Raw genomic sequence first — 10,674 nt, forward strand, 5'->3', positions numbered from 1 at the left:
AAGTTTAGACTGTTCTATATAGGGCTGAACGATTTTGGAAAATAATCTAATTGCGATTTTTTTTTTTTCTTAATATTGCAATTTAATGCGATTCCCCCCCCCCCCCCCTGTTTAATTTATCATGTCTTTTTAAACATATACAAACAACAAATCATTTTGTTTCCTCACTGTGCAGATTAGTTGCTAAAAGACCCGCAGCATCTAAACTCAGAGCAGAAATAATTGCGTTCTGCCTACAATATATTTAAACCAAAATTGCAATTTTGACTTTTCTCTGTGTTAACCACATGCAACAAAAATGGCGTCTAAATAAAGACGTTTGTAAACAAGGACTATTTAAAACAAGAACTTTTAATGTTTCTATTAATCAGAATATTATTCAAGAGAACAGCTTTTAGTTGATTTGGACATCAATCCTTGTTGAACATAAAGTGGAACCAACAAGCAAGTCTATGTATTAAACTGATTGACCTGTACTTAATGCTATGTATGATTATATAAACTCTAAAACAAGTAATACAATTAGATTATCTCACTGCTGCAACTGTCTTCCCTTCCATGTGGAGGCAAACCCACTTTAAACATTTTACCAACATCTAATGGACGTGTCTAATTCACTAATTGTTACATAGCCAAAAATTGCTGACCTCTGCGATTTGGAAATTGCGTTTTTTTTAAATCGTGATTATATTGAAAATGCGATTAATTGTTCAGCCCTAGTTCTATAGAAGAGGACAGAGGATAAACCTAGACGGAGAACTTTTACTCCCTGACAGTTTGGGATCGTATGCGCTGGGCCATCTGTCGTTTTGCCTTTATTATTTGTCATACATCAAAAAAGGGTCAGGATTCAGGAATTTACAACATGGGGGTTAAAAACAAAGAAGCGAGCAAGTTTTATTGCGGATGGTGATCAGTCACCAGCTTCATTCACAGCTGGATAAGGCAAGGCATTCCTTATCTAGGAGGACCATTTGTTCTCCCTGACTAAGGTTAAAAACAACAGAACCTTCCTGAAAGCAAACTCTTAAATCAAACCAAATGCTGTAACTTCATAAAAATAAAATGATTACATTCATATTTCTCCAACAGAAACGATAACATGTAATTTGGTCTTTCAGCGGATTAATGATCCGAATCGACTCCTGCGGTGGCCCTCGCCGCCCCCGGACCTAAACCCTGCTTTGCATCCAATGAGCTGCTTATCAAATAAAACACAGACACAAAAAATTACTACGACTACGTGGGTTTATTAGTGAGAGGAGCAGAGAAAACGTTACCTAAATGGAGGAGAGAGCACAATTTTCTGAGTTTATTTACAGACATGAAACTGTACAGCAATAATTAGACAAAAGTAATTACTGGGATAAAAATGGTAAAAAAAAGAAAAAATAAAGTCAGGAAAGTGTCAGGGCTTACGATCGAGAGACGAACCTTTCCTGAAGGGGAGCAACAAACAAAAAAACAAAAAAACCTCTTTGCATAAACACTTTACAAAAGGCTTAATGTTGAATCCATTGGCATAGAAACTCACGCTTTAAAACCTACAACATAAATAATGTGCATAAATGTGTTTGACGCAGACGCCGGGGGAGCCGCAGACTACAGATGGAGGTATAAACGCAGCCACGGTACGAGGAACTGAAGCCTTCAGCGCAGCTAATCACCATCGTTTCCAGAAAGACAAAAACATGTTTTTTTTTTGTTAGTCGAGGAGTATAAGAGGCAAAGTGCTCCCCCGTTGTTTTCACTTCTAAGGGTTAAAAATGGCGTCACTTTAACTCGTGTGAAGGTCCCTGCAGAACGTCCGCTCCTTTTTTTTTTTTTTTTTAACGCCGGATAAAACGATCAGAAGCAATGGAACCGCCTCCGTAGCCCGGTGATAACATTTAGATTAAAAACACCACAGAACAGATGTTTTGCTCTTTTTTTTTTGTTTTTTTTGCAGATAACCAGAATGATGGACCACCAACACTGGGCCTTACGTGACCGTCAGAGTGCCGCTGTGCATTACACCTTCCAGCAGCGCACCGATTCCCACGTATGAAGGCCGGCCAGCGCTGTGATCGTGTGTTTGTACAGGTGAACCTGGGGACGCCGACATGAGAGGGGAAAAAAGATCACAGTAAAGATTGGCGGCTCCCTCTGCTCGACCGACCCCGCCGTCTTCCCAGTCACGTCCAGCGGCACCTCTTCCTCTGACACGCCTCGGGGTCCGACGCGCAGCCCTCCGAGTCGCTCTCCGAGAACGGCGGTCCGGCCGGCGGCGCTCCTGGCGACGGGCGCTCGGCCCCGTCGGCGGCGTCCTCCGCGCTGGCGCCGTTCAGACTGAGCACCCAGCCCAGCTTGTTGTGCAGGAGCTGACGCAGGCCCGGCGGCAGGGGCAGCACGTCCAGCGTGTCCATGCAGTCCGGCAGCAGGCGGCGGAGGCGGGCGCAGCACAGGTACAGCAGCGAGGTGGGCGTGGAGCACGACCGGATGACCTTCATGCTGCTCTTGGCCGCGGTGGAGCAGGCCATCGGATAGAACCTCTTGTTGTGCAGCTCCGTGGCTGCGACGCCTGCGTTAAAAACACACAGACGGACAGATCGGGTTTAGGGGAACACGAAAACGGTCCAAGTTCAGCTTACAGTGGCATGCAGCACCAGGCGTAAGTATTCAAACCCCTAAAAGTGACATTTTTTGCCAGCAACTCTGGGATTGGATGGAGAGCATCTCTGAACATCAGCTTCTAGGTGTTGCTACAGCTTCTCATGTGTGGACTTTGACTAGGCCATTTCAAACGCCGCATGTTAAGGGGCCGTTCTCCTGCTGTGTGCCCTACATTGCTGGTGGCGAACCACAAAGGGGGCTTTGCTCCAGCGTTCATCAAGCCACTGGTCCATAAAATTCCGATTTTTTTTTTTAGAGTCCACGGCTAATATTGATCCTCCTCACAGATTTAACCCTGTAAGCTTTGGATTTCTGCAGCTCCTCCAGAGTTAAAGGTATACTATGCAACCGGGGTTGATTTTCCAGCGAGGCTCCCCCCAGAGGGCGAAAGTAAAAGTGCACTGTTGTAAAGATGCTCAGCTGTTCTGGTTTCTCCATCAAACCAGGCGCGGTTGTTTTGAGCTTAGCAGACAGGCGAACGCAACGAAAAGTGGAAAAACGGCAGTACAAACAATGACTAACACAGTGAAAGTATGAACATCAAGCTTCCCGCAGCGCTATCTTGGCGAGGCGGCCGCCGCGGTAGCGTGGCACGCTACCGCCTCGCCAACATTCAAAAAAAAATAAAAATAAAATAATAATAATTAAAAAAAAAAAAAACTCGATATGCTTGCATGTTCATTTGACGTTAACACGCGGTTCTTTGTTGTTGCTTTTGCGCGTGCATATAGTGAATGGCAGGGCAAAAACACATGGAGTTCTCGCCGTAAAGCAAGACCGACTCTCGCGGTCTTGCACGAGACTTCTGAGCCTGTGAATGCGGGCCGAGAGCTCTTGCAATTGCAAGTGCGGTATTTCCCCCACAGACCACCAGGGCGGCCGAGAAAACCTTTGTTCGACCTGAAATGACTCATTTAATCATCCAAAACGATATGGAACACATTAATTAACTGAAAAATGTTGCATAGTATGCCTTTAACACGGTCCTCTTAGCGATATTTCTATGATTAACGCACTCCTGTCTCATCATCCTGCACTGCATCACTATCACATGACAAATAAATACCACAAGCCCCTCCCCCCATCAGAAATATGAATAAGCATCAGTCATTAATGCCGGCCCAGTTTTGTATGTACCAACATTAATGCCGATATACCCTAGCGTAAATACGGGCTTCATATCCAGACATCTGGTTCCACCTGACCCACTGCTTAAGGCGAGCCTTACTGACCTATACACTTTCGATTCTTGAAGAACGTCAGCGTGCCGTGCCACGTGTCCAGATGAACGCCGATGATGGAGCCTTGCCCGAAACGGGAGGAGAACTTCAGCTTGTCTCCTTTGTGATGCAGCAGGCCTGGAAAGACACAGCGTCCCGGCCGTCACACCAAGGCAGCAATGTCTGACGCGGGGGGAGGGGAATGCTGCGTGAGGGCGAGCCTGACCTTACCGGTGTAAGAAAGACCCCAGCTGTCTGCGTCCTTCCCCAGCAGGCTGCAGAACGTCTGCCTGTATTTGTCCAGGTTGACGTCGGACGTTCCGATACCGACCATCTGTTGGGGGAAAACCACCATGTCAGCACAAAACGGGCTTCTGCTCAACGTTCCTCGTACTGTCAAGGCCGACAGCGAACGCCGGAGGGCCCACCATGTCTGTCCCGTACACCGGAGACGTCATCTTGATCTCCCAGAAGTGCTGCCCGTCCGCCAGCTCCCTGGAGCCGCGCACGGCCGCCGTGCCGCAGCTGTAGTCCGAGTGGAAGCTCACTTTGCGGTTGTCGCAGCTCAGCGACGTTGCGGTGGAGCGGCTGCCGGCGTCCCAGACCCAGTCGAAATCTGAAACGTCACAGGTCGCATTGACGGCACATCAAACTAGAAATGAAACGCCGGTGGCTGGAATTATGCAGCTAAAAAGGCTTTCCCTGCACATCTTGATATTTAATGTTTTTTTAGAATCAAATTTCTGATCATTTGTGTAAAAAACATCAACCATAACGTCAGTAGCAGACACTGCTTTCTGGACTCTGGATTAACTCAGATTATCTCTATTTCAAGATATAATGTGAATGTACATAAAACATCCTCTGCCTTATTTCTATTTTGTATTTTTATTCTTATCTACTTCTTTTTGGTCCACTGTATAAACGAGGACACACTGTATATACCTGATGCACCTTCTCCTACTTTTGGCACCTTCTTCTGATTTTTGATTACTGAGCCAATGTGACATGTGAATTTCTCCAACGTGAGATCAATAAAGCCTATCTTATCTTATCTTAATAAAGTTAATCTTGTTAAATAAAGATTCGAGCATCCCAGAATATACGCAGAAGCAAGCTCCAGACTTTCCAAGACTGTGTGGAAACGAGGGCTGAACAATATTGGAAAATAATCTAATTGCGATTTTTTTTTTTTATCTTAATTTTGCGATTTAATGTGATTATTTCTTTTCAGTTCAATTTATCATGTCATTTTATACATATATAAACAACAAATCAATCTGTTTCATCGTTGTGCAGATCAGGTGCTAAAAGATCCGCTGGGCAGAAGTGATTTCATTCTGCCTACGATATATTTCAACCAAAATTCCGATTTGATTTTGACTTTTCTCTGCATTAACCACAAGCAACAAAAATGGCTTCTAGATAAAGACGTTTGTAAACCAAGACTATTTAAAACAAGAACTTTTAATGTTTTTATTAATTCTTCAAGAGAACAGTTTTTAATTAATTTGGACATCGATCCTTGTTGAACATAAAGAGCAACCAACAAGCAAGTCTATGTATTAAACTGATTGACCAGTGCTTACTGCTATGGTGAGATTCCTGAAAGTTTCTGGTAAAACAGTATTGATTATATAAACTCTAAAAGAAATAATAAAATTTGCAACCGTCTTCCCTTCCATGTGGAGGCGAACCCACTTTAAACATATTACTGACACCTAAAGGACGCGTCTGATTCACTAATTGTAACATAGCCAAAAATTGCAGACCTGCGATTTGGAAATTGTTTTTTTAAAAATTGCGATTATATTGCAAATGCGATTAATTGTGCAGCCCAAGTGTAAACCTGTTGCTACCATCCTTTAGAAATCGGAGCTGTCCGGGGGTCGGTAGTGAAGCGCTGCAGCTGTTTCCCACCTTGGTCGTCCTCTCCACAGTGGCAGTCTTTGACTTGGTGAAATCCTCGCAGCCGAGGGTTGTAGCTGGTATCCGCCTGGGAATCGCAGCCGCAGTACGACTCTCCTGTGACGGGAACAGCGCTGGGAACCGGAGGAACCATCACCGCCGAGTAGTCCGCCTCCGAGTCAGAATCGCTGTACTTTAGAGAGAGATTTCATGGCATTCAGTAGGAGAACCGTGCCTTGTCTCATTTTAATAGGTCAACACGACAGGGCTTAACTGATGGAGGAAGTAAACTCATTTAAGCAAGTGTTTTGTTTTTTTTTTGCTTTAGGCAGATTCGGCTTTAAATCGCATGGATAATCAAAATCCGAATCAGCTGTTTTTAATGCGTATGATCAGACATGGTTACCTCCAGCCGGTCGTAGCGCCACTGCTCAGCTTCGGAGGCCAGCACCAGGGCCCGGGCGTCGGCATCCCTCCGGATCCCGCCCCAGACGTAGCGCCACGCTCGGCTGTTCCTGCTGCGCCTCGACATGGTTAAGCGAGCGGTCCCCGCCGGCAGAAGAGTTCGGCCACTCGATCCCGGTTCAGTCCAGATGTTTGAGGAGCGGCATTAGTCTGGCTGCTGAGGGGAAACAAACCAGCGCGCGTCAGATAAACTTCGCTGAGGTTTTCACACTAAACACGCCCTGCTCTATAATCTATGTGAGGGATGTGGGCACATCTGGGAGCCAATTAGGCCATATATATGTGAACAACTCATCGGTGAACACATGAAGCCATTTTATTTTAAAACACTTTAAAGTTATTTCACTGTTTTATTTGTTGGTTTGTTCCGATGCTGTAATGCACTTGGATATGATTTCACCACTTTACTGCTACTTGTCAACTACTTGTTTATCTCCTGCGTTCCAGTCTTCTATGAAATTGAAATTTAGACAGTCAGTTATCGCTTTTCCACTGACCAAAAAAAAATTGCCCAAATTGTAATTACGAAAACAAATTTGTTTAATGGAAACACGGCAATATGGAAAACTCTCCGTAAAAAGGTTTTTGCACTAGGTTGAAGTGGTTTTCAGCCATATCGAAATTGGTACATTTACCAAAACTGCAATAAAAACTGTTTTTTTTTTTTTCGAGTCATGTGATCAACAACCGGATGCTGCTAGTGTTAAAATAGATGAAGAAGATAACAGGAAGTAGTAGCAGGATGATGGCACGTACACGTTTGGATTCATGAGAAGACGGCATATTTATTACATTCAGCTCGTGACAGGGGTATTACCAACATGCTAGATTAAAAACAGCAAAGAAATGTGAGCATTCACCAAGATTTTGAAGAGGCCATGAAGGAAGCGGGGTTCCACAAGCCGTGGCAAAACTCACGTTCAAAATTAAAAACTCTGAAACAGAAATAGCTGGCGGAGAAGAGAAAGCTCGGCAAAAGTGGCGCCAGTGGAAAAGATAAAATTTAGTTTCAAATGCTTCTCCCTCATGGACGAGAGACTCACGTGAATAAACGTATAATTTTGATCGCATTTCTTATTTAATGGAAACACCGCAATTGCAAAAACGTGTTTTATCGAAACTAGCAGAATATTGACAATGTTTTGCGCACATTTATAATGAAAAGACAACTAGAAGGTAACCTTTAAAGAGTGTCAGTTTCCCAGTAATGAATAATAAGCAGTGGTAGCTCTGCTTATTGACAGTGATAGGCAGAGTAGACAGAAAAATCTAAATAATTTTTTTTTTCTTACAATATGCTCATTTTGTTCTTATAGATATTAAGCTATATTTGTATGGGTTATTAAGGACACCTTTAAGTAATTTATTGATAACGAGACGTCCATTTTTTTTCTTTTTTCTTTTTTCTTTATTGTGGCACTTTCAGACCTCCATACCGATGCAGGCAGCCCTAAGACATACAAAACGCCCGGGTTAAAAAAACAAAACAAAAAACTAAATAAAAAAAACTGAATTTCTGAAAACAAGCACTTTTCCATTTTATTTTCTGTTAGCACAAACATTTTCTTAGACAAAGTGCTCATAAAAAAGGAGTAATTAAGAGTAATTACGGAGTTACGTTTTTATTTTGTTTTACTCCATGAAAAGTGTTCCGTGCTGCAGATCGTGGTCGTCATGCCTTCCAGAAAAACATTTTTCTCTGTAGTCACTGCATCTTTAGCCAAATGCATCCATACTGTAAATCTATTTATTTGATCCTTACGTTAAATCGGGTGTCCTGACATCCAAAATAAGCATAACCCGGACATTATTACAGTCTGGATAAAGCGACAGAGATAAAACACATAAAGCCACATAGCAAAGCCTATCTTATTCCATATAAATTAAAGAAAACATCCCTGTTAAGGCAATGTTAGAGGTGACATGTTTTCTTTAGCAGCCCCTCAGCCACTTAGCCTAGCTAACAAAGCAGCTAATGCAAGCTAACTCCTCGGGTTTAGCTTAGCCTGAAAAAAATGGCAACACAAAATAACGTCACGGGATTAGAAATTTGATGTTTGATCCAATTTATGTGTGCGCAAATGCGTAAATCGCTGTTTGTCGTGATTTATAGCATAAACAGAACATGGGCTCTTGCTAGTGGTGCAGCAAAAGAGCTAGCATGATGCGGCTAGCAGCTGTTAGCATGATGCGGCTAGCAGCTGTTAGCGCGCATCCACTCGCGATGCATGAAAAAAAGGCAGCGTTACCTGTGAAACTCTGGCCTCCAGCGACACGGAAACCCGACAGGTCCACGGGGATGTCGCTCCTGTGATAGCTGGTGTCGCTAAATAGTTAAAGCTCAAGAAGTGAGGAGGTGGCTCGTCTTGTTTCGTTGTTCCATGACCTACTTTCTGCCACTGTGATCGTGTAAACAAATGCAGGAGGAGCTAATTGACAGGAAGGTCCAGACCCGCGTCCCCCAGCTGAGCTGGTGGAGACTGTCTGACAGCAGAGCATCTGCAGCCAAAGTAAACAGAAACATTTGCGAAAAACACGAGTTTCTTAAAATCTGCACCCATAAATGCACTGCAATAAGCATTTTTAGTGCTATAAAATGTACTTGCCTACCAATTTGGTCCTTTGTGACGAAGAAAAAAAAAACATAAAATACAGAGACGCTGTCTGTCAACAGGAAGTAAGCTAATACGTCTTAAAAGAGGGAAATAAATCCTAGAAACAAAGTCAGTGACATATATCAGTCTGGAAAGGTTACTAGAGCTCATTATCCACAAATGGAGAGAGCCCCACAGGAGAGATGCTTCAACAACTTATCCAGGAGGTCAGGAAAACTACATGTACATGCCATCAATTGGAGAGTTTCCAGGGATTAATATTTTTAAAAATCATATCAATATTCAAACATAGTGGTGGTTTGACCTGAACCACTTGCGGTAATCAACAAAACCAGGAACTCCGCTATGAACTAGAAAATTTTGAAGGAGAATGTCCCTGTCATTAGTTTACAACCTTAAGGAATGTTTTATATATATATATATATATATATATATATATATATATATATATATATATATATATATATATATATATATATATATAAGGCACCGATCATGCACAAAGGAAGCCAAGTGCTTTACAGGACATTAAACGAAAAATAGAAGAAAACAACACAGCATAAGCATTAAATTGTAACATAAAAGAAAAAAAAAATTAAAATACAACTACTGAAGGCACAAAAGAAAAAACTATTTCAAACAGTTCGTTAATCAGATTCAGTCAAAAGCCGAAGTAAATAAAAATGTTTTCAGTCCTGATTTGACTCAGTCACGCTTGCCTTATGCAGAAGGACCTATTTATACTCTTTAAACCCGTGTTTTCTCCATTTGAAGGAAGCCTCATAAACCCTGAAGGCTTTCAGAGATTCTAAATTTGTTAACAGCAAGGGCCTTTAAAAAAGAAAGAAAGAAAGAAAGAAAGAAAGAAAGAAAGAAAGAAAGAAACTAGTAACCTGTACACAAAATCAAAATGATTCACCCCCTTTTTTGGAAGATCTTTTGTGCATTAAAATTCTAAATTGATGCTGCTGAAAGCTGAAGCGTGAATTAGTTGAGTATACAGGATGATTCACATGCCAGCACCTGTCCTCTACAATTAGCCCTGGCGCCCCCCAGGGGTGTGTGATCTCCCCACTACTCTTCTCCCTCTACACCAATGACTGCACCTGAGGAAATCCATCTGTCAAAGCCTTGAGATTTACTGATGACACAATGGTCCAATATTCACGATTTCACTGCTCATATTGTCATAGTGTATATATTGTATACCAAATCCATTATTTTACTTTTTTTGCTTAGCTATATTTACTTTTACAATAAGCTAGTGTATTCAGACTTTATTGTATTTTATTACAACAGAGGATGTTAAATACCTCAACTTGCACAATGATCAGTTAGTGCATTGTGTTTGCCTATAAACCAACCAATGAACTAAATTATTTAATATAGCAGTAATAATAATAATAATAATAATAATAATAATAATAATAACACAAATGATAATACCTTATATTTAAAATCACCTTTCAGATCACTGAAGGACACTTTAAAGATCAAGCAGCATAATACCAAGAAAGCAAGATTAAACAATAAATGTTACAATGAACCAGCAATCACAGAGAGTAAGCACTGTTGAACAGAAGTGAATTCAAGATGAGGAAGAGGAGAGTGAGGGGGGAGTAGAGATGTGAAGATCAGAAAGGTAGGGGGGGGGGAGTGAGGTGGTGAATGGTCTTGAATGTGTAAAGAAAGATTTTGAATTGAACACTGAATTGAACAGGGACCACGTGGAGCTGCTGCAGAACTGGGGTGATGTGATGAAATGAAGGTTTGTAAATTAGGGTTAGGGTTAGGCAGGTATAATTAGTTATGGG

General features: G+C 42.1%; 1 protein-coding gene across 2 annotated transcripts; it reads right to left on the minus strand.

The window, feature by feature from the left end:
- Window positions 1-1,230: 1,230 nt before the first annotated feature.
- spsb3a (splA/ryanodine receptor domain and SOCS box containing 3a) lies at window positions 1,231-8,712 on the minus strand. Of its 2 annotated transcripts, none has more exons than XM_012882265.3 (7): window positions 8,495-8,712; window positions 6,187-6,399; window positions 5,793-5,973; window positions 4,301-4,488; window positions 4,104-4,206; window positions 3,885-4,010; window positions 1,231-2,560 (listed from the first exon to the last, which is right to left on the minus strand). In XM_012882265.3, the coding sequence occupies exons 2-7, from the start codon at window positions 6,310-6,312 to the stop codon at window positions 2,175-2,177; spliced, it is 1,110 nt and encodes a 369-aa protein (XP_012737719.2). In that variant the 5' UTR covers window positions 6,313-6,399; window positions 8,495-8,712; the 3' UTR covers window positions 1,231-2,174. The 2 variants fall into 2 exon arrangements, with proteins under 2 accessions (XP_012737719.2, XP_012737718.2); XM_012882264.3 differs by having other exon boundaries at window positions 6,187-6,402.
- Between the last annotated feature and the right edge of the window lie 1,962 nt (window positions 8,713-10,674).

The sequence above is a fragment of the Fundulus heteroclitus genome, unplaced genomic scaffold (assembly GCF_011125445.2).
Source record: "Fundulus heteroclitus isolate FHET01 unplaced genomic scaffold, MU-UCD_Fhet_4.1 scaffold_48, whole genome shotgun sequence".
Taxonomy (NCBI): domain Eukaryota; kingdom Metazoa; phylum Chordata; class Actinopteri; order Cyprinodontiformes; family Fundulidae; genus Fundulus; species Fundulus heteroclitus.

Excerpts from the sequence above, each read along its gene's own strand:
- spsb3a (XM_012882265.3), bottom strand. The coding sequence starts at position 6,312 with ATGTCGAGGCGCAGCAGGAACAGCCGAGCGTGGCGCTACGTCTGGGGC. Across the intron at positions 4,489-5,792 it reads CTGTGGAGAGGACGACCAAG|ATTTCGACTGGGTCTGGGAC; the intron begins GTGGGAAACAGC and ends GTGACGTTTCAG. Across the intron at positions 4,207-4,300 it reads CGGTGTACGGGACAGACATG|ATGGTCGGTATCGGAACGTC; the intron begins GTGGGCCCTCCG and ends TTCCCCCAACAG.